This window comes from Astatotilapia calliptera, chromosome 14 (genome assembly GCF_964374335.1).
Source record: "Astatotilapia calliptera chromosome 14, fAstCal68.1, whole genome shotgun sequence".
Lineage (NCBI taxonomy): Eukaryota > Metazoa > Chordata > Actinopteri > Cichliformes > Cichlidae > Astatotilapia > Astatotilapia calliptera.
Window position 1 is genome coordinate 13285335 of NC_137435.1, and position 23864 is coordinate 13309198.

General features: G+C 39.3%; 1 protein-coding gene across 2 annotated transcripts in view; it reads right to left on the minus strand.

The window, feature by feature from the left end:
• igsf9ba (immunoglobulin superfamily, member 9Ba) overlaps positions 1–23864 on the minus strand; it is a 73238-nt gene that overhangs the window by 44032 nt on the left and 5342 nt on the right. For both annotated transcript variants that reach the window (XR_013901399.1, XM_026191692.2), the window contains exons 2-3: positions 8415–8612; positions 1200–1346 (exon numbers count right to left, since the gene is read on the minus strand). Coding sequence is in view for 1 of the 2 variants with exons in the window: in XM_026191692.2 (XP_026047477.1) it covers positions 1200–1346; positions 8415–8612 (345 nt within the window). In the remaining variant the exon portion in view is untranslated. The remainder of the gene's footprint in view (positions 1–1199; positions 1347–8414; positions 8613–23864) is intronic.

A 23864-nucleotide genomic window follows, 5' to 3' on the forward strand; every position in this document is an offset into this window, starting at 1 on the left:
AAAATCATTTGCAATGCCCGATGTGGCAAAACACAAATTCAAAGCAAAGCACCGATAATCACCATTTTTACAAAGTGATTATGCTGTGCACTGGACAGTATAAATGATCTTTTTTTTCATAGAGAATTTTGCACGCAGTGCAGTGTAATCACTATTCAAATACGAGAAAAGCATCTTGTAAAACATATGCATGATCAACTCAAATATACATGACTTTCACACAGCTCTCAAGCTCGAAGTTCACAGACCAAAAATATACATGTGAATGAGCCTGACAGTACTTTGTCTCTAAAGTCTCTCTCTAACAGCACAGAGGATTACAGCTTTCTGAACTTAGAGTCCTGTGACGCTTTACCGCAAGAAATTCACCGCTTTCGGTTTCTCTTCCAAAAGTCTGCTTAGGAAACATTCCCTGACACATAAAATCAGTAACCAAAAAGCTAACAAAAGAATTGCGACTGATAGTACTCCACAATCTCGTCTCCTGCACGAGTGTGCCGCGGTTTCTTTATTGCATCTTTGCTGCGCCGTGCATCTGCAGCAAGCATCGACTGTAAAACAGGAGCTTACTGCGAATATCTTTCCGAAAAAGGCTGAAACGCACAGAGTACAAAGGCATCGCTGCGCAATGTGAAGACACACTTTGCACAGGAGTCTCTGCGCCGCTGGGGCATTCCTGAGAAATGCAAAGGTGCAGATTTTTTTTCCGCCTGGTCATCAGTTTGATAGCTCTCAGACTATCACAGACAATCCCTGCCGGAACCGCCTTAAACTAGACACAATCAATCCTCCTCTAACCAGACGCTCATCCCTTTTTTTTCCTTGAGGCCTTTTATAAAGGAGCTACAGGAGTGACCTAAAACAGTGCCTGACTCAAATACACTGATAAATTTGAATTTTTCTGTAAATGAAAGATGAGTAAAAGAAGGAGGCCTGTGAGCAACTAAAAAAAAGGTCCAGTTAGCATAAAAAAATGAATGAAATTAAATATTTAAAGCAAAATAAATAAATAGATTTTTTCTAATAACAATGTACCATTCCCACATCTTTAATTGAAATGCCAATGATAAATCTACGTGATTATCCTTATCATAAAAACACACGGAGCTTAAGCCGATCCTCTTTTCTTTTTCTTTTTTTTGTCTTCACAGACTCACACTTCCAGGTCAGAAGGTAGGCTGTTTGGCCAGATGACTCACCATTGACTGTGAGGTGCACCCAGCTGCCGTTGTGGAAGGTGTCGTACTGCTGCTCCAGCATCAGGACCCTGCACTCATACCAGCCCTGGTCCTCGGAGCGCACTGGGTCAATCTGCAGGGAGGCCTTCCCATGCAGAGAGGCTCTACCTGCAGACAGCAGGGAGGGAAAAAAGCAGAATTAACCACTTCAGTACTTTAAATGTATCTTTAGAGATACCACCATACACACACCCAAGAGCTTTGCTGGTCACCAAAAAGATCCATCATAGCAGCTGGGGGTTAAGTGCTTTATTTTAGGGCAGTGGCTGTAAGAGTGTGAGTTTTATTTCTGCTCTGACAGTAGTCCACAGCTCACAGTCGTATAACGCTTCTAAGCATGTTCCAGATGTTCAAAAAATAATATATAAAGATAAACTAAAGATTCATATATTTTCCTTTTCCTTGTAAGGGCGTCGTAAACTCAAGCCTTTTGATCCGCAAAGTCAGGTATGACAAACTGATTCATTTTTGAGGTCTTTTTCAAACTGCTTACTCGTATTCAGGCACTACATCAGACTGGAGCCTTTCCAAGCACTAGATGGAAGGAAGGAAAACACTGGCTGCCAGTCTCTTGTAGAGCTAACACAGACAGACAGTCCCAAACACTTACTGTACAGTCATACTTACGGGCAATTTAGAGCCTTCAATCAACCTGACTTCTAAGTCTCTGAACTCTAAGGAAACACACACAGATATAAACAGCACGCAGAGTCGATTTGAGAGCAGAATGGTTTTGATTTTATGAGGGAATATGGACATTTTCCGTCTTGACAGAATGTCAAGCCCATAGCCCGCTTTAAAGAGGAGATGGTTATTTTAGTTTAATGTATGAGCGCAAACAGCTGTAAACAGCTGACCTAGATTCAACTGAAGATTTCTTCAGTCCTCTTAATACACAATTAAAAGAATACAGCCGTAATTATAATCAAAAGAAAAATTCTGACCAGTAGGCTTTTCCCATATTATGGGACCGATACTGGTTCGCAGGCACTGCAGTGAGTGCAAACAGCAGAGTGTATGTGCTTAAAGTGGCAGAGACACAAAAAAGACCTTAAAAGATGCCTATGGGCCAGATTTATTAAGAATGATGCTGGTAAATCAGTTTATGCGCTAACGTCACTCACAAAAATCTCTGAGATCCCACAGCTTGCATGCAATCTTGTCAATACCCTTTCTTTCTAAATAATGACACAAATGATTTTTATGCCAAATGTCACTGTATAGCAATCAGACAAACTACTAAGTGGACAAGAAGTTTTATTTGTTGCTAATAGGTGTTTGTGGAAGTCTTTTCTCTAAGCTTATTTAAAAAGCCTATGAGTGTCCCCAACACACACACACACACACACACACACACACACACACACACACACACACACACACACACACACATAAATATATATATATATATATATATATATATATATATATATATATATATATATATATATATATATATATATAAATTCCCAAAATGTAAAACTAGTTCTTTAACTTATTAAATGTCACAACTTTTACGAGCATCCACATGGGCCGAAGTATTATGATTTATCCTTAGAACTGCCAGTCACACCTTTAGCTGAATTTTAATACAGCGTTTGGTGTCGCTGTGGGAAAAGACCAGCTTTCCACTTCACATAAATGATCTTTCTTACGAAACTTCTCCATCCCCAACTCTTTTTACTTCAAGGCTGAGGATAAATTGGAATTCTAAAAGGAGGAAATCACAAGGGATGAGAGACATTCAGGAAGCCAGGCATGGTGAAATCTTCAGCTGCTAAGCTGTCTGTCTTCAAGCCTCCAGCCCGCTGCTCACATGGCTGCATCTGACAGCCCGACAGACTAAAACATTCGAATCTCCTCTGTCTGACGAGTGTTTGGAAATGGAGCATTTTTCCTAACTTTGATGTGTAGATGTTCTGTAAGCACTGTTTCCTCTTACTTCAGACTAAATGTCAGGCAAATCTATCGACGCTGAGGGCGGGCTGAATTGCTCTACCGGTACAAAAATGCAATAGATAGATACCCAACCCTGTGATTGCTGCCGTGGCTGGGGTAGAAAACTGACGGTTTTTTTGTTAGTGGAAAATCAATACAGTACAGAGGAAGCGAGAGAAGCGCGGACTGCAGTCTTGCAGTAAAAAGGTAGATCGTCTTTAAAAAGTCAGGGCTATTTTTGAAGTGCTGAGTGGGGTGGGTGGTGGCATGAAGGGTAGGGATCAGTCTCAGCTTCTATTTGTCAAGGAGTGAGAGGGTGCTGCTGTAAACAGAGTTAACAGCACTGTATCCACGTCAGAATGGGCCTCCTGGGTATACACCACTTACACAGTACAGGGTTCTGTCTGCTGTGAAAACAGAGGGGCCAACACCTTGTTCAGATCACATCACAGGCTATGTCAGATAGGAAAGCTTTGAAAAGTAAATACTGAAGATCCAAAGTGACAAAGTTGGCAAACACATTGAGAAAAGACACATTTTAAGTCAGCTGAGTTTCACATGTGAGTAAAAAGAATATGGCTAAAGGAAAACGTTGTTGTAGTAAGAGTACAAAAAAATTTGAATTCAGTCTTTCCCCATTATAGAGTGAAACGGCACATCGTGGTTAATTCAGTAATCTAAAGCCTGGTGCACATTGCTTTTGGGTTTGTCGCCGATGGTTGGTCACCAGCAAACATCCCCGTGGTTTGCTAGTAGACTGGTTGTCTAGGTAACGCTCTTATGTATTTACTACCCAGTCATTTGTCAGTCCTGCACTCTCATTGGTGGTCAGTTTAAAAAATTGAATTCAGGGCTCCCTATTTCACATTGACTGCAGTTATTTCATCCATCATTGCTTGAAGTCACTGAATATCATTGACTTTACATGCGCTCTTACTGCTAGGCGCTTGCCGTGCATTCCTTTGAAGCTGATAGTTGTTTACTTGAGAATATTTCAGTCACCGGTTGAGAAAAGATTATCTCAGGTTACGCACACTTTCTGTCACCAGCGGTTATTTTATTGTATATTGCATAAATTTTTTACACAACATCTTTTTTCCCATTTGCATTTGAACATGCAAACAATGGCACACATAAATCCAAAGCACCAACTTCATCAAAATCATAAAAAAACATATTGGGACCTTCTGATTTTCATGTTTTACCTGCTTTAAACCTGGCTTTTTATTGCACTTTTGCAAAACTTTGGAAGTGTTTTAGCTAGTATAGTTTTTAATTCCCTGAATCAGCTTAATTAGAAACCTTTTTTTTGTAGATTGTTGAGGGTTGAGCCAGAGTCCATGTTGTACCTTATGACTATTTCTCTTCCATTGAAAGTTTTCATTTTGTGAACAGTGCTGGGCTTGGAAGCAAGGGAGGCCGCCTGGTTTAGTTTCATGCTAAAGCTACCACACAGTCCAGACTTGAAGGCACATCGCCTTGAAGCTGGAGAAGGTTCTATGCTCTGGTTGCCTCGGTAACCCACTAAAATATTTACTACAAGTTCAAACGTCAGTTAACAGTGCTGTCGTGCTTTTATTGGATGTTGCTTCAGTCGCTCACAAGGAAGCTGAGATAAATGTATCTTGGGTCACGCCCGCTTCAAATCACCAGCGGTTATTTTGCTCGCGGCTGCTTGAAGTCACCAAATGTCATTCATTTCCTGTGATCTCAGCTCGCCGGATCGTTTGCAGCATGGACGCAGGTTTTCTCTTCGGATCAAGCACACCTTGCTGCTTTTTAACGTGAATGTGTGGTTATTTTACTTTTATTGCTTTACCACATTAAAACCAGCGTATTGCATGGCTGTCAGAAATTTCGATTTTGCTACATTTTTTGAATTATGTCATGCTAAAATATCCACTGTTGATGCATTACTACTAACAGGCTGCTCCTAACTCAGCCCTGAACAAGCAAAACCAAACTCTCTAAACAACTCCTCTTATTTTTAATATTAAGAAAAATGCAACACATTGCATCATCTCTGCATCCATCTGCAGATAACTGATTATTACATATCCGTATTATCCACATGCAAGCTGGGGCTAAACATGGTGGCAAAAGAGATATGATTCAGTTTTCCAACAGCTTGTCCCAAAGCGGCAGGATCTGACACTAAAATTTCACAAGCTGCACATCTGAATTATTGATTGTGTCTTTGCTACAGCAGGCACAAAAATAGATGTTTTTTAATGTTATAATTTCCATATAGCTGCAGGTCAAACTGGCAAACAAAATGATCCAGGATAGCAGAGAGATCTGTATAATTTTGCATTTTGCATCGAGTTAAAGAGGCAAAAAAACACACACACACAGCTGCAATGAAAACATCTCGTCTTAGATTTGAATGACACATAGAAATGATTGTGCTATAGGTCTCTTAACAGTCTTTAAAACCGGATAATTAACAAGACTGATAGGCCTAGACAAACCGATGCATTGAACCCGAATGGATTCCTGGAATCAAAAGTGCAATCATCAGAGTGAAAATATGCGCGCAAGTAAGTACAGTATTCATGGATAATCTTCTCTGTTTTGGTAGCAGCTGTGTGATGGAATAATCACACATTTCCTCTATTCATCAACTTTATTCATACTGAGTGATAACGATTCATGGGAATAGCCCAGATGAGCTCTGAGACCACACGGGCCCATTAAGCGCCCAAAGGAGCATCTCATAAACTGCAGTCCAGTGTCATTATTACGCTGTCACCATGCACATGCAATCCCCAGAAACACTTTAATCTATGTAATGAGACTGGCTATATTCAAGTTGCATCTGTTCACTGGTAATTCCTCAACAGTGGACCTAATGCCACATGGCGAAGGCCCACTAGTCCAAGTGAGCACAGTGAAGTGTAGAAAAGTGCTGTTTGTTCACACAAAAAGCTGTTAGTCACGAGCCTAAACAGTGAAACGCTTCAGCAGCTGCAACGTCTACTGTAGCCACTGTATAATAAAAAGGGGCGCTCCCAAGACAGTGAGTCACTGCCATTAGGCTTCTTTGCCGTGAAGATCCTGCATTAAAAGCCCACCGGGAAGAATTCCAGTGATTGCTGTATTATTTACAGGCTTTACATGATTCATATAAATAAAAGCAGAAAACTCTTTCACGTCCACATTTAGGACACTCAAGCTGAGGAGGTAAATCCTCGGCTTCTTCGGGAAGTCACGTCTTCATTTATTTCACAGCCTATTACCAGGTCAGCCAGAAGCTTTGTGCTTCTAAAGAGGTGAGAAAAGGGAAGGGCTAAATCTGACCTCGTTCTGACAACTCACCATCTTATCACAGCCGCTGAGGCAACATCAGAAGAACCAATTTCCTGCTGTAAGCACTCAGCACAGAGCCTGCTGCAGACATACTGTCTTGACTTGTGTTACGCTGTGATGAATGTGAGGTAAACACATTTTGTACCCTAACCTTAAAGCAGCTATAATCAATAATTTTATATTAACAGAGGATCAAATGTAAAAGTGGTTGCCCGACTCTGCGGTTCAATTTCGACTCTGCGGAGCTCTGCGACATCGTAGTTTTAATTTTACAGCGCACGGCTTTATTGTTTTTGTTCACTCTCACTGCTTTAGGACATCACTTTGGCCTCAACCGTCAGCTGAGTTTAGAAAAATCCCAGTGTTAAGTACTGTGCCGGCACCAGACAGCACACAGACACGGTTAAGACACAGGTAGTGATCATAGAAATGCATTTAACAGCCAGGTTATTCTTTCAGGAGCTGGTAGACCAAAAAACAAGCAAAGTAAAAACAGAATGATGCTCATGTTGCTCCCCGTCTGCACATCTGCTTAAATAAAAACAGACTTGCAATAAATCCCCCATTAAAAGGATGCAGCTTCACACATTAGGCACATTCATCTAAATCATTCTAAACTCCAGTTACATCTCTATAAAAGCAAAGATTGTTAGGGTTTACTAACATGAGATTACTTTTCTTTTTCTACATGTACATGTGGGGGCTTTTTTAATATACTTTACTGACTCTGTACTTTATGTGCTCTGTATATTTTATGAGTGTGTGGGAAGGCCTACATGTTCAATGCACTATTCAATTATTGTGAATGTTTTTTTCTGCTTTTCCTGCACAGCTCTGAACACCCAGTCGTTCTCGAGCCGCATAAAAGCCTCGGTGCGCGATGAGCCACTCGCCTGATGCTCAAACAGCAGAAGTACGATTCTGAGGGGAAAACACTGTGGATCAAGCTGAAATTGCAGGTCAATCTTCTCAATGAAATACGACTGAGAGGTACACATGTGCACAGCACATTTGCACTACAATCTGTTTGAAATGGTCCCGCTCTCAGCCAAAAGCTCATAATAAGGTCTGCAGCAGTGCAGGAAAATCTATATCCTGCGCAATCATAGAAATGTTTACCGAATGATTATAGTTATGCAGGACCCTTGGAGCTAAACATTGCAATGTTTCTGTACTAATATATCATTACTATAGCCATGAGCCACAAGATCGGGGGCTGACTTGACAGGTTGATCGAAGACGTCTTTACCGAAACAAGGTGAAACAACTAAAACGAGGAAAAAATGAGATGTTTTGTTATCTTTTTTTGTCTTTATAGAATTACTGTGGCGTGTGGGGGAAGATTTATTTCAATGCAGAATTAAAGGAGAGGAAATAAGCAGAATCCACCTATCAACAACTCTAAAGTTCATTAATGACCATCTGAGAGGGGACAGTTGGGTTTATATGAGCAAAAACCTGAAGTTCAAGATAGATACATCACAATCAAGTGTGGATTATATCTAGATGTCAATGAAAAGAGTCTTAGAGGTGCTAGTAGGTAAATATATCTTAACCTATATTAACTATGATTTTGGCACCATTCACTGTTTGGTATGCACTCGAATTCGGTTCATATTACATACAGATAAACATGTGTGCTCGTCCCGCGGGGTGTTCTTCAATTTGACCGCTGTATGTAGCGTGAAATTATGTTGTCAACATTGTTTCTGCTGCAGTGTCAACAATAAAAAGTCTCAGATTCAGCATGCTTGGCAGTTGATAAGATTTTGATCCTCACTTATCCCAGGAGGCATCCAAGTCCACATTAATTCAGAGGTTTTAGACTAAATCCATCATGGATAAAACTTATTACTCACAATGTTTCTGTATTTGTCTGCTCTCTGTAGCTGCATTACTTTATTTTAGCCAGACCTACAGTTGTCTTACCAGTGTATTCTGGATCCACATGAGGAGGGTAGAAGCGGAAGTTGATGAAGAAGGGAATAGACACTCCAAACCTGAACCACTCCACCACATAGGGGGGCTGCTGGCCGTCCAGGGGAGGGGACACGTCACACCCCAGGATCACGCTCTCTCCAGCGCGCGCCGTCACAAACCGGGGCTCCTCTCTCACTCCGTGGGCACCTGGAAGGAGAGGGAAGACGTTTTGTGGGCAAACACGTCATTTTCATGTTCATCGCAGCACAGCTGGTGCGTGACATGCAGGAGAACAAGAAACAGGAAAATCTTCATGCGCTGAAATCCTGCAGACTAAGCAGGAAAATCCCATTTCATTCAAGACTAATTTACAAACAATAATTGGGGTGGCGATTCAACGCGATCGACTAAACTAATGGATTAAAAGTACATTTTATTCAAAGAGCGCTGTACTGTACAGTGAGGTGGTAGTGCACCGGTGACCGCGCACATGTGAAAACCCCTCATCCTATCGGCCTATCGTCATCTGTCACCTGCATCTGTTGGTTGAGTGTTTTGCGGCTGTGCCATACTGTACAATAAATGAGCTGCCAAGGGGTTCCATTGATCATAGCTGGCTGTTGCTCAGATGAGCTTTACTATGAGCACCACCATGAATGTCCAGGCACGCTGCCGAGCGTTGACCTATCAGATGACTCAAAGGTCGGCATACCTGCCTCAGCAGAACGCTCACTCTGGGAATGGATTTTGTCCAGCTGCCACCCCTGCCTTTCATTGAGCTGGCTGTATCTCCACCGTCAGAGCAAGCATGACCACCCGCCCTCACCCAGGGGGAAAATCGCTTCAGGGATCAAGAGACATGCTGACGTTTCACTCCAGAGAAACACCAGCTGAATAACTTAACACTTTCATTAGCAGTAACGTTCGCATCATCAGGGATCATTTTTACTGAAGAACAAATATGTGACGACTTGGAGGTATTTTGGGCTCAAGCAGAGCTGCTGTTACACGCCGGGCGGGAGTGGGTGGCCATGCGTGTATGTTATGATGTTGGACCACCTTGTCACAATTGAAAATATGAACACATGCCTTTCACCTGTGCATTAAAAAAAACAAAAAACAAATCTCTTCGCCCAGTTCCTCTACCAAAAATATTTTTTTTTAAAATGAAGCTTTGACTCCACCCCTACAGGCCATATGCACCACTTAGTGATTGTGTTTACCAGCTTAATCTGCATTATCCTTTGACAGAGTTAATCCACTTTATTCGTTTCAGCCGGCACAGATTCTAGACTGAAACAGAGCAGATTTAATCAAATTACACTTTTTAAAGTGGAGATATGGTCTGCCAGTTACAGCCTTCAGTGCTGGAATCTGCTTTGCTACTGTGCCTCTTTAGTCACAAGGAAAAGCAGGCATACTGTGCAACACTAAGCTCTAATGAGCAGCATAAACCAACTGAAACAAGTGTGCATGACTGCCTATAACCATTCAAACATGGCCTATAACATAAAACTGGGGTGATGCAATTTTTAAAAACCTATAAAAGAAGTTATATAGGTAAGAAATAGCATAAGCACACCACTTTGTACCAGCTAGATCATGTTAGTAATAAAACATTATTCACTAAAATAAGTAAACTGTAGCATGTCAAAATGGACAAAGATTGCTAAGACTGAACACTGAAGGGAGCTAATGGTTGAAAAGTGCTTCTGTGGGCATAAAACCACCCTGCAAGTGATACAAGCCTTTTAATGAGCTTCTGTAGAAACCTGTCCAGTCCATATCAGCGCAACAAAATCAGAAATCTGCTATACTAATCCTTTCAGGCTCGCCAAAAGTCTGGAATTCACACCTGAACATGCTCCATTGCAGGCTCATTTATAACACTTTCACAACGATTATAATAACCCCCTCAACGCCCATCAGGTGATTGTGCTGGGGCATATCACACAACATTCAGCTGTTAAATTCTATTTAAAAAAGGATGAAAGAGTAATTCTAGTTCAGTGAATCCCAGAGTGCCTTAAAGCTCTCGGTTCAAAAAATGTAGAAAATAGACATACTGGCATTCTTGAAAACTGTTTGTCACCAAAACACTAAGAGCTGGACTGGTCCAGAAAATGCAGCCAAATACACTTTTTTTTAACCATATTTCTTGTACTGCTATAATTATTGGAGGGTGAATTATGATCATTATTTTCAGATCCATTTTTTTTTTTCCCTTGGACTCTACTAGAGCAGCTTGGTGTGATTCACTGTTTAAAATAATTTTACACATAAAACATTGTCCGAAAGAAGCTGCTTTAGCTACCTGATTGGCTGCCCCTCACAAGCAGAAGACTTTAACAATAGATTGGGGCTTTCTATACTCACAGCCAGAGCTGTGTGCCTTAGACAGCCGTACAAAACAAGTGGCCTCTCTATGGCATCATACAAACTCGAGAGTAGAATTAAATTGTGTGTGTCCACAGGTTGACCTTTTGGGATTAGTTGCACATGCACTGACTTGATAAATGTTTAATCCTGCACACACCATTGGAACAGTAAAGGTCCTTATAATCCATGTTAGTAGATGGATTGTGTTACCTCCAAACAAAGACAGGCTAGTAGTTTCCTTGTGTTCCCAATCTAAACGGGTTAGTGACAATAGTGGCTGGACTACCAGAAGGACACTAACTTATCCATGAGGTCAAAAAAAGGGCAGAACAACATCTGAAGAACTTCAGTCCTCACTTGCCTTAGCTAAGGTCTGTGTTCATGACTCAATAATAAGAAAGAGACTCTGCAAGTTACTCTGCAACCACTACTGATCAAAACCCCCCACAAAGGCTTATTAACATTTACCAGAAAACATCTTGATTTGATTTGATTTTCTCAAGACTCTGGGTAAAATATTCTGTGAACTGCTTAGACCTAAGTTTAACTTTTTGAAAAGTTTGAGCCTCCTTACATAAAACTAATACAATACCAACAGTCAAACATGATGGTGGTAGTGTGTTGGTGATGGCTTTGGTGTTTTAGGACCTGTATGACTTGATATAGTTTTGAAGGAATCGTGAATTCTACTCTTAAACAGAAAATTGTGAAGGAGAAGATTTGACCATCTTTTTGTGCCCTAAATTTCAGGTGGACCCTTGTTACGCAGAAGAACTGAAACACATCAGCAAGTTCAAAACTAAATGAAGCTTTCAGAGCGGCCAAATCAAAGCGGAGACTTTGGTGCTTTGGCATGCCCTTAAACAGGCCGTCCATGCTTAAAAACCCCTTAATATAGCTGAATTTTGCAGAGAGGAATGGGCCAAAATTCCTCTAGTGATGTTAAAGACTCATGCCAGTTATGAATGCTTGACTGCAATTCTTACTGCCAAGAGTGGCACAACCAGTTATTAGTGTGAAATTACTTTTTCATAAAAGGCTAGGCAGGTTTGGATAACTTTTTTCCCTTAATCAATGTAATCGTTGTCTAAAAACTGCATTTTGTATTTACTCAGGTTATCTTTGTCTAATAGTAAATTTTCTTAGATGACGAACGATAAAAGTGTAACAAACCTAGCCAAAGACTTAACTTTGGGTGATCATAAAATAATATTTTGCTTTCTTTTTGGGGGGGTGAACGCAGTGAGTGTTTCGGGTGTAAAACAGTGTCCAGCATTTGTACTTCGAGGCTTTCAGAGGAAAAAAAACACAAGTTCCTATCCATAATGAAGCACAGTGGATACATTGTTTGGTTTGAGTAAGTAGAGTCACTTGACATAAAGCACACACTCAAACCCGGTGGAACAGCAGTGCATGCTGCTGAAATCCATTGTTTTCTCTGCAGACAGTTGAGGTTGCAGGAGTTTAGCAGCTCAGATTTCTAACTCACATTATTTTTGGATCTATGTGGCAGAGAGAGCATGCCTTGGACACAGAATAGGCTTTCAGGGCTTGAGATAATATATGGCAGGGCCAATAATTCTCAAGTTCTTTTATGAGATCCTCATGAGGGAACAATCAGCACAGGCTTGGTCACCACTTTCATTTCCTTAATGGAGACACAGCGACCCAATAGGGTTTATATAGGGGCTTATTCAGGGGAAATATTTATGCGCTCAACAACTCATAAATGTGATACAAGGGTCCATGCTTAAGATCTTTCAAATAAAGAGTGCTGTAGATATAAAGGAATCAATGCAGTTAGGATGGTTGCAACTAGTTATTGCTTTGGCATTGTAAATGTCAGCTGAACCCAAGTTGTACAGTGAAACTATTCAAAGAGGTAGAAATCTGTTGAGTAAGATCTGCATAAATCAGACACCTAATAAATCCTGCAGACTATTATGTTTTACGTTTCTGTCCTCAGCCTGAAGTGGATTTACTGCTAAGATCATGAATTTCTGAAGGGTAACAATTCAGTTACCTGTCAAGATATATCCGCTATACGGGCAGTAGTTGAGGAACAAAAGCAAAATACAGAGGGAGTAAGTCGGAGTATGAACTAGATACTAGTTTTGTCTTTGACTTTTCTATATCCTCAAATCATTTTGTCAATGAATCATTTGGGTAACAAAATGTTAGAAGATATTGAAATATGCCCGTTTGGACATTTCCAACATTTATTTTTTTTCCCCAAACCTCAAGCCAACAGCAACAAAATCCAGTTGACTGAATCAACCTCTTTGTGTCTTGTAACCCCTTAAAGAGACAATTAACACCAAAATCAAACACAAGTTCTTCCTCTGGCCAGTAGTTCAACAACAAAAAAAGGATTCATTCATTTATTTTTCCAAATTTCACTCGCCAAAAAAGACAACATGCAGGTAGCTAACAATATAGCTCAGGTGAGTAGTTATGCCAATAATTGTAGCTTATATATATATATATATATATGTATGTGTGTGTGTGTGTGTGTATGTATATATACACACCCCCAGGTTATTATCTTAAAATTTTGCATTATTAAGTCGCAATTTTGAGATATATAATGAATATTGACCCAAAACTTTGACTTATGGATAACAAAAACTATCTTTTCAATGCTGGAAACAAGCTTTCACATGATTCAGCAATGTAATAAACACCATAAATCAATAAAATAGCGGCTGTTGGTCAACCAGACCAGCACGTGAATCATCGCAACAGAACAGCAGTGGCACGCAGGGTCAAATCTGCCACAGATTTAAACTCAAAGCGTTTTTCAAATGGCAGTGGGTTAAAATGGCTCTTCACACAAAAAGAACACTACAGTGTACTTTCAGTAATGGTCCCAGATTTGTAACGTGAATAGCCTCTCAAGGCAATTTTGGGCAACAATCAGGCAGAGAGGAGTTGCGAAAATGTTTTGATAGTAATAAGGCCCAATAACACAAAATATGAAAATAAAGGGAGTTCAGTGAGAGACAATTTTTGATTAACTCTGCTCAGATTTCTGATCTAGGCTGCCTAAACCTTGTTTTTGAAACTGGAGCAATATTTCAGGCAGTAAAACTAAAATCTAATACTTACCTCGTGCTTGGATTTGATTCAGCACATGAGCGAGGATAACCATTGCTCACTGCAGTCAGAGATTTTGTAAGGGATACATCAAACGTTAAAATGCTGTGTGGGTGGGTGGGTGCATGTGTGCGTGCTTCTCAGTGATGGGGAGCTGAATGGCGCTTTATGCTGGACAGAGCTCCTGATGTGGAGGATGTAATGGAATATAGACTGGACAGAGGCTGGCGAGAGAATCTCAAGGACATGCAGCCACTGGGCTGGAGGGGCCACTGACAGGGCGGTAATTGAATGCCAGCCTGCATGTGCTGAAGGTCACATCAGCAAATAGCCTGAGTCTGTGTGTGCCTATACATATCTGTGTTACTGCGCTAATCTGGGCCTGCACAATTAAAACATGCAGCACCTAAACTACAACAGAATACAAACTATTCCACTCAAGGAAAGATGCAGCAGAAAGTAAAAAAAATTTTTTTTTTTAAAGAATTAACAAAAATACTTTAAAACTTCAATGGATTATAATTGGTGTCAGTATAATAATGAGTAACATAAACTACATTTAAGTTGCTTATTTAAAACCTTCTTATTTGAGAGGAATTTCAAAAATGCACAGATAAACAGAGTGTAGGTGTATGGGTTGTGTATAGAAAAGCCTATAATCTGATGTGTAAAAGAGGATTTAATCAGACTTTGTTAATTGATTACCAAAGGTCAGATATAGTATATGGATTAAGGCCTTTATCTCAGAAGAATAACACAAGTCAGAATAGGAAATAACTATTTAGGAAATATTTGCTGAAAATAAAACACTACTATATATTGTAAATAATAATGTAAAAATATAATAAAATAATGACATTGATGGAAACAAAGAATGTATTACAGAGAAATGTGCAACATGGGAACAAATTATTTGGAAATTATTATAAAGAAACAGGAAACTTTGGTCCAAAATATTATACTGTATTAGCAAAGAAAAAGCAAGGCGTTTATTTGTAGTTAGCATGCTATATTTATCTATATAGCTGCCTACACTACAATTATAACTATAGCAGTGCATATAAGAGTATAATTATATTAGCAGCTTTCATTGTCACAAAGTCTAATTTAAAAAGTAAGGAAGAGCACCGGTAAGTCACTAACATTTTATGACTGGTAGCAATGCACTGAATTAAGGATCCAAAACTCTTAATGTAATAGACTGGTACGACCCGAGTTCATCACTACACACATGCAGTATTAGCTCGACAGTCATAATTTCATGGGTACTGACATATGTTTTGGTATCAAAAGTGAAAGCGAAAGGAAAAATGGAAGATGGGGTGGGGGATTCGGGGTAATCAGTGATTTGAAAGTTAGCTTTAGCAGAACACAGATCAAGGGTTAAAACAGGGATGGAAGAAAGTGTAGTAAAAACGAAAAACAAAACAGGAAAGGACAATGGCTTTACAAGATGACCGTGTGAGTCATGAGATGAGATGGAAATGCTCTAAAATCAAAAAATGTCATTGTGTGATGTCTGTGAAGGTTCATTGTGTGATTTAAAAAGTTGTGTTGGACTGAGTTAATTTTTGCCAGTAATATCTAAAACTTCCAAGTTACTGTGGAATAAACTAAAGGTTGTGTGTGCAAGACCTTTAAATCCTATATGGTACAAACATTTCAAATAAAGATGTGTGTCATGAAACGAACTTGTGAATTATTGGCAGTTTTTCTTGCTAGTTTTTGCTTCAGTTATTGTACCACTTAAACCATGAATACTCAAAGTTTCATATTGAGTAAATGTAGAAAAGAATTTATGCATCAAACCAGGGCAGAAAGATGTGTGTTTGGGTTCAGAGTTGAACAATCTTCTATAAGTGGTGCAAATTTAGCAAAAAAAACTTATTTCTATTGTGTGCCAAGATTTGCTGTTTTATGTTTCAAAATCCAAGTTTCTGTGTATTGTGTTACCATCTTGGTGTTATATAGTTTTATATAGTTTTGACCACTCTGAAAAAATAACTGTGCAAAGCAATAACATATCTTTTGTTGTTGACTACTTTCCTGAAGTCTTTTTTGTTAACTGTATCTCCTGGCGATTCTGTTGGTGATTTTAGTCTGTCTTTATGGGTTGGATGGGGACACTGACACAATGTACAGGTTCATTTTCATTGAAATCTGAGTCGATGTTGGATGATTCATGCTAGCAACCACTACACTTTTTTTGGCCTTCAAACATTGAGTACAGATTAGTTTATAGTCTCTCTGCAAGCGGCTGAATAAGTCAGCTGTGTTGCTTGGATATGATTTGTTCGTGGTTAATATCACTTTCACTAAATCCAAAGCAGTTCCTAATAACGAATGATAATCCGCTTCGAAGGACAAACTCTTAACCTTCTACGGTACCAGAAATTTGAATTGTTTGGTGTAGTTGTCTTTTAACATGTTGGTGTCTCTCCAGACTCGACTTCAAGCTGAGGGGTGCAGGGACCAGCTGTGATTGGCACATACAGACAGGTTGTCAGGCAGTGATTTATGGAACGCTTGCTTTGCGTTCTGTCGGCAGAGCACGCATTTTCAGTATCACTCAATCAGTTTCATTTAATTGTGTCAAGCTATTGCGACTCATTGTGATTACATTTCAAGTGATTGTGGAACCCCAAGAACTGCACACAGAAAATCCTGGATTTAGACGAACCTGTAGTTTCCACATTGTTCTACGCACTTTGGTTCTTCAGTGAAGTGTAGGGATGTCCCGATGCCAGAAATGTAGTAGAAGTAATGCCACTCAATAAACAATTTGATACCATAATTAAGAAATAAAGATTATCGTTTAAATAACTGACAGTGGTGGACTGCTTATTTCAAAATTTAACATTATATTTTGTTGAATGGACACAGATTAAAATGTTAAGATGGTTTGGATGCCATTTTTACCACATCATGTCTCCATGCTTTCCTATGTGCTGTACTCTCTTAAGCCTTTGATCATTTAATTTCAAAGATTCATACTCTGTTTACTGTATACCATCCTGCTAATAAACTCCACTGCATAAAACATCTAAAACAGAATTTTGAATTTCTTCCTTTCTTCTACCAACTTTTCCACCTCAGATGGGAATAAAAACGTCTCTGTCAGTTAAATATCTGTGAGCTTTTTAAGTTCCTGCTTGTTTTTTTGATTTTGGGGAAATCTAAAAAGGCACATAAATTAAAGCTGCACCTTGTGTCTACTCTGTTCTTCGGTACAGGAACAATCTGATATAGATCTCTTCATTATTTAGTCCTCTTTAATGTCTAGGTTCCCTTCCACTGACAAGCAATGCTCAGTCAGGGATGCGATAGATGTGCTGACACCTAAACGTGCAGCAAGAGGAGAAAGAAGATGGATGTGTGAAATGAGCTTGGCTTGCCAAAGGCACAAAGGGCAAACCAACATCACTGGGCGCTGCTCTGGCAGAGCTGCACATTATAGGGGATCTCTGGCAGTAGCTGTAAGCCAGAGAAACCATTCAGTCATTTTTAAAGTCTCTCACAGTAATTTTTAGATGATTTATAAATGTTTAAAAAAAAAAACACTGCAGCTAATAACACATATTAGAGAGTTCACATGGCTTGTCTAATTAAAGCTGCGCACAAGACTGCATCAGTAAACCATATGTAACCACGACACACAGCTTCTATATTCCATATGAGCTGCTCGTACATCAACTGCACATATCGTCCTATCCTCTCATTCACTCGCTCCCTCTCTCACAAGCTTGCTTCCTCTTTCACTGACTGTCACACTCAAGCTGCAGTTCAGCACGATGTAAGTGTGGAATCCACATCTATCGCTGGACATATGCATATGCATGTGAATGTTTCTCCTGAATACACACATTTAAGATGTAAGACATGTGACTAACTCTTAGGAGGAGTATGTCTTGTAAATGACCTAGAAGGATAGGAACTGTTGTATTATCATCATTCAGTATCTGCAGTTGTGTTCCTGCCTTACTTTGTTCCGTAAACTACAGTTAAACTGTGTTTCAGTCCTTTTCATACATATTAACACATACAATTTGTCAAATCTCATTTGATAACAATAAGAAAACAGTATTTGTTTTGTTAAAATGCACACCAGTTAGCCACAAATTTCAAACTACCGACAGCCAAAGTGAATGCCACTGATCACCTCTTCACAATGCAATGTTCTACTGTGAGACTTTAGTTTGCTATTTATATGGGGACTACTTTACTGCTGATCTAACCTAGCAGACCAGCACAACCCTCATTGTTAAAGCACTCCCTGATGGCAACAGCCTCCCCAAACAGGGCAGTGGATGTAGCTACAGGGCTTGATTAGCACAAAAACACAATCTGACTGAACATCTGCAGGATCCATAGAGACCCCACTGTGCAACCCACAGAACCCAAAGGATCCACTGCCAACATCCCAGTGCCAAGACGCCCCACTCCCAGAAGTCCATGGTGGTGCTACCACTGGGATCTGCTCAATATTATGCACTGATCTATATAATAAACATTCAAAAAACAAATATGGTAAGTTATTTATAAAGGAACCTGCACATTCATGAAGTTCATCGTGCAAATATGCCAGATTCAACCATACAAGCTCATTTTTAGCTGTAGTACCAAGTTAAGTTGCAAAAGCATGTAAGCTTAGACACAAAGAGACAGAAACATGAATGATAAAAGGAAACCATAACCATATAAACACAAGAATGCAATCAATAAAACACAGGCAGTAAAAACAGAGACTTTCAGTGACAGCACTTTAGATTATGACAGCATGTTTGAGTATCCAGCAAGAGTTAAGAGATGCATCTACTATATCAGGTATGTCCTGCTCAGTAAGAAAACACTGACTGCCCAAAATGCCCCCTTTTTTTTGCAATCCACCCTAAATAATGAAGCGCTTTACAAGCGGCGTTCTGTTCTGTCTCATACTCCTTTACCGTATCTGTGCAATCCTATTTATGTTACATCAGATGGACAAGATATGTTGATATAACGCAGTGTCGTCCACCACCACAGCTCTACTAACACCCTCAGCATAAAGTAGAGTTATCACCTTTCTGATAATGTCAACAAAACCTGAAAATGAAGAAGCTTTTGTAGATGCAGAATTTATGGGAGAGCCGCTGCGTTGGTTCAGAATTGATCGGACAAATGCTGCTAATAGGATTCTCACTGACTGTATATGGCATATAGATTATCTGTAAAATGATGCCTGAACTACTGAAGAGTGACTATAGAGACTGTTGAACAAAGTCTGTCAGAGAAACAAACAGGTCAGCCTGCAGCTGGGATGCTTCTTCAGTGGGGACTTTAAGGGTTCAGTATTGTAAGACCTAATCAAATAAATTAAACCTAATTTGACCTCAACTAAAGGAAACAATGAAAACTGATTTCTGTTATATGTAGTTCACTGTGTATAATCAAGTAACTGACCATGTTCATGAAGAGGACTCCGCTCTGCCTCCTTTAATGAAGCGCCTTGGTGTTATCTGCTCAGTCCAGCCCAGTCTGTCTGGATCTTTATCTACAACTCCCAACACCGAAAGCTAACATGGTCAGGGACTTGTCTTTGCATTCAGCGCCTGCTACTCGAACATATACGGCTGATTCTGATCAGAATATGGTTCTTTTTTTTATCAGTCACTGAACTCAGTCCAAAAAGTCCTCATGAATAAATGACAACAACCTTCTAAGTCATGCCCAATCCAAGGTTAACATATATTTTAACATAGTATTTGCCTGTACTTTCTGAAACAGGAAAAGCATCCATCCCTGAGACTTTTCATATCAATATACGAACACCACAGTGTATCCAGTTTCCTCATTATTTGTATTGTTAAACAAAAACCCCAATGTTTTTTCCTTTGATTCTAAAATAAAGACATCATCAGAGATCTTTGTGGAAAAGCAACAGACCTCAAGTTCTCTCACTGGTTGTTTCACTGTTAAAGGCTTCAACAAACAACAATTAACATTAACATTTAAACTGTTAATCAACCAATTACTTACCTCATCAAACATAATAAACAGTGCAAAACATTTTAATTTTATATTTTCAAATATAACATAGGTTTTCCAAAAAAAATGTTCATTTCTAAAAAGCAAAACTAGAAGTGAATAAGAAATTAACTCATACATTTTATTGCTAATAGTTTGAGGATTTCTTCATCATAAGTCATCAGATCAGTAACAGAATAGGAGCATTTGCATGTAAAATATATGAAATATGGATAAAATAAACCGGGCTTTCTGTTATCCATTGTATGCAAATGCTCGACTACTCCGCCTAGGCTGCACTGTCGAGTTCAGATCCACTGAGCGCAGCGCAAGCTAGCAAGACAGAAGCTAAGCTCATTGCAACATGGCAACTGCCTCAGTGCTACCCGAAATTGAACCTCCCCCACCCTCATTCAGATCTGGCGTTTGGAACTATCTTCTATCTATCCTGATGGTAAGCGCGTCATGGACAAAAGCAAAACAGTATGTCGGATGTGCCACGCAATGCTCAATTGGTGGGAACTAGTGCGTTAGCGCAGTTTGCTTGTTAACGTGTTGACGCCGTCCAGCCCCACGCACGGGGCGATCCATGGTAACTCGTTAACGGAGATTTGCCGCGTTATGGCGTTAATGTCATTTTAACGAGATTAACGCTGACAGCACTAGTGGGAACACAACGAATATGACTGCACATTTACCCGACATCATCCTAGTGCAAAGACAAGTGGAAGCAGACAAAAACAACAAGCACGCATGCTACAAACTTTACCCGAGTCATTTAGACAGCCGTTAGCACATGATTCTCCTTATGGGGACCTGATATGTTTAATATGCTGCTGAGAATATAGCCCAGAAGAAGCGTATAGTATAGCTTTTATTTTAGAAAGAGCCATTTCTCTGTAATAAACTCTCTTTTCCAAAGATGAGTGATTTCTCGATCAGATAGATGTATTTTTAAATTATTTTGTTGTTTCAGCAACATTAAATTTAAAAACTGTACTTTTGAGTTAAAATATATATTTATAATTTTAATAAATGACAAATTAAAAAGGCATGAACATTTTTTTGTATCGAAAAAATATCGAACCGTGACACCAAAGTATCGAACCGAACCAGCCAAAGCAGAGCGAGAGCAGCATGTCAGCCTAGGATCATGATTTAGTATCTAAAAACAAAGCTTTGTCAACAACCTCCAAAAAAGCACAAAACTTTGCAAAATATGCAAAAAATAAAATATGCCCACTGAAGGTGAAAACAAAAACTTGAGAGGATATCTGGTGAAAAAATGCTAACGCTAAGCTAGCTAAGAACCCAGAGTGAAAGCTGAGTGAATGCCGACCCAAACAACCAGACCCTTAACTTCAACAGGTAACAAGCAGATGAGCAGTCGGGCTACCTGTTCACGTTTCGAAAGCAGAAACATTCGCTTTTTTGTGCCGGTTTACATTCTTATCAATTCCCATCCCCAGCTCCTGAAGACTTACAATGTTGTTACTTTAGTTACCGTTAAACCAAAGTAACTAAGGTACTGTGAAGGAAAAACACTTCTGAAACACGTTATATTACCATTTGCTTCCATTTGACTAATGGAAAATGCATTTCCTTACACGAATAAATGTTTCTGTCTGTAAGATGCACGCATCAGTGAAACACTGTTCAGTATTTTTTCTATATTGTCAGAAATAGCGCTATCACAAGTTTGCTTGAAATATCATGATAGAATTTTGAAGCTGTATCACCCACACCTAACTGAATTAGTGACCCACTTATTGTTCATTTCCTCTCAGTTTAAATCCCTGATTAATCTTTAAGTACATTTTTTGATCGACTGTCTTTTTAATCAAATTCACATTTTATTTACTTTTTAGCCACATGTGAAGAAATGCCGACTTGACAACTTGTACATATCACTAAACCTGACATACTGAGGCACATTATATTATTCTTATCACTGCAAGCAGTGAACTGCTACATGCTTCGAGAGAGATGAGGCTGCAGGTGTCAGTCCATCCAACGAGAACCACATATTCTGAAAAACTGGCTTTCCCAGAATGCTGCAGGCTTTGTTTGGAGACTCCGCTGGGACTGGACTGGCTGAAGGAGGAGTAGAGAAGGGAGGGGGCATCAGCAGAAAGAGCTGGCACATGCCCAGTACTGAAAGTCTGCCATCCACAGCTTGAGCACGGCCCCTCTCCTAAGCTTACTAAGCTTTACTCTCACGACAGCGAGCGACAACGTAAGGCGCAGAGAAAAACTGAGAGAGTGAGAGAAAGAGTTTGTACAGTATGTCTGCAGAAAAACGATTGGTTGGACAGAATCAGGAGGGGATCACTGCAGAACTGTTTGGCAGACATATAAAGCAAAGTCACACTGGACAAATATTTCAAGTTTAAACTGATATGAAATGAATAATAAGTGATTAATCAATGCTTCTTAATTCTTAACTGAGAACCCAAAACTGAAAAAAGGTTTATGTACTTATAACTTTATGCTCAACTTGACAAGAGGAAAGAAAAATCAAGGACTTCACATGACTTGAACTAGCCAGTTTGTGTGGGCCAGAAGCTACTGTCTCTATTACCAATCAACTTAATTCAGTCAGGCGATTAAATAATGGAAAGCTTCTTATTCTGAGAAACTAAACTGTTGGGCTCATAGTATCAACAAATATAATGAAAACCTAAAAGGAAGTGATGGGAGAAAAAAACCTTTAACCACGTTATGAGTGTTGATGTTTCATAGTTTGCCCACTACAACTTCCCCGTTGGCCACATATGTGTTTGGAGGGCCACAAACACAGGAGCAGCTGATCTGATCAGAGTCACTGAGAGAGTGTAAACTATTAAATAAATAACTACACACAACAAATGTTAGCGAAATCTGTTTATGTTTTGTGTGTCTGAAAGAAGTTTGCTGCATGTTTTTATTATGATGTACATGTGATATATCACGTGACAGTTTGTGAAACAGTCACAAAAAATGAATCCAATTTTTTGTGTTCATGCACACGAGCTGTTATGAGTATGAATTTGTAAGCAAAGCATTTAAATAGGAAATGTATTTCATGTCAAAAACATGGCGTTTTTTGTAGAGAAAGCAGGAAGTTGTCACTGTGGCAACCAGGAAAAAAGACACGGCAGCCAGTATTTTAACCTACATCATGATAATTTTGTAAATCTAACTCAGTAGTTTCTAATAAAGTAACTTAATTGAAATTTATAATGCATTTAAAAAACAAAACTGAAGCTGTGACATGTATGAGTTGTATTTGGGCCTCTGGTATGCAAGTCAAGATGACTTATTTCTCTTCCACCCCGTTCCACCCTAAGTAGCTGGATTTTTTTGCTCCCTTTTAATCAGTACATTTCAAAAGTCATGTTCAGGGGCACAAAGAAAAAATGGAAAATTCATGTCCTCCAGCACGAATCAATAGATAGAAGGTCATGACTATATTATGAACTGCTGTGAGTCCAGACTGTATACATATGTATTTATTTATGTTCTTAACTCATTTTATGATGTGAATTATTGGCCTCTTGGCTAAGTGCAGTTTCCAAACTATATTTTCCCTGGAGGATAGTAAAGACTATCGAATCCAAACTACTGACAACAAAGAAAATCTGAAATCTTTAATTAAATTGGCTTTTGGGTCCAGTGAGGCCATGGTGTCAACGCCAAAGAGCTCTAATGCAGATGCACTGGCACCCAGTCCCTAAAGTAATTTTGGTTATTCCAGCTTGTTTTCCCCCAGTGAACTGTGTGCTCATTAAGTGCAGATTGTCTGACACAGAAGTCAGACAATCATGGAAATTGGATGCATAAAATATCAAAATCAGGTTTCAACAAATCAAAACCAGAAAAAAACAATTCAACAGTCATTATCTGATTTTGCATGTGTGTGTGCAGGTGTTTGTCACATTCATTAAGTAAAAACAGTTTTAATTCTCAATTAAAAGTGAAGAAAAAAATCAAACATGGATC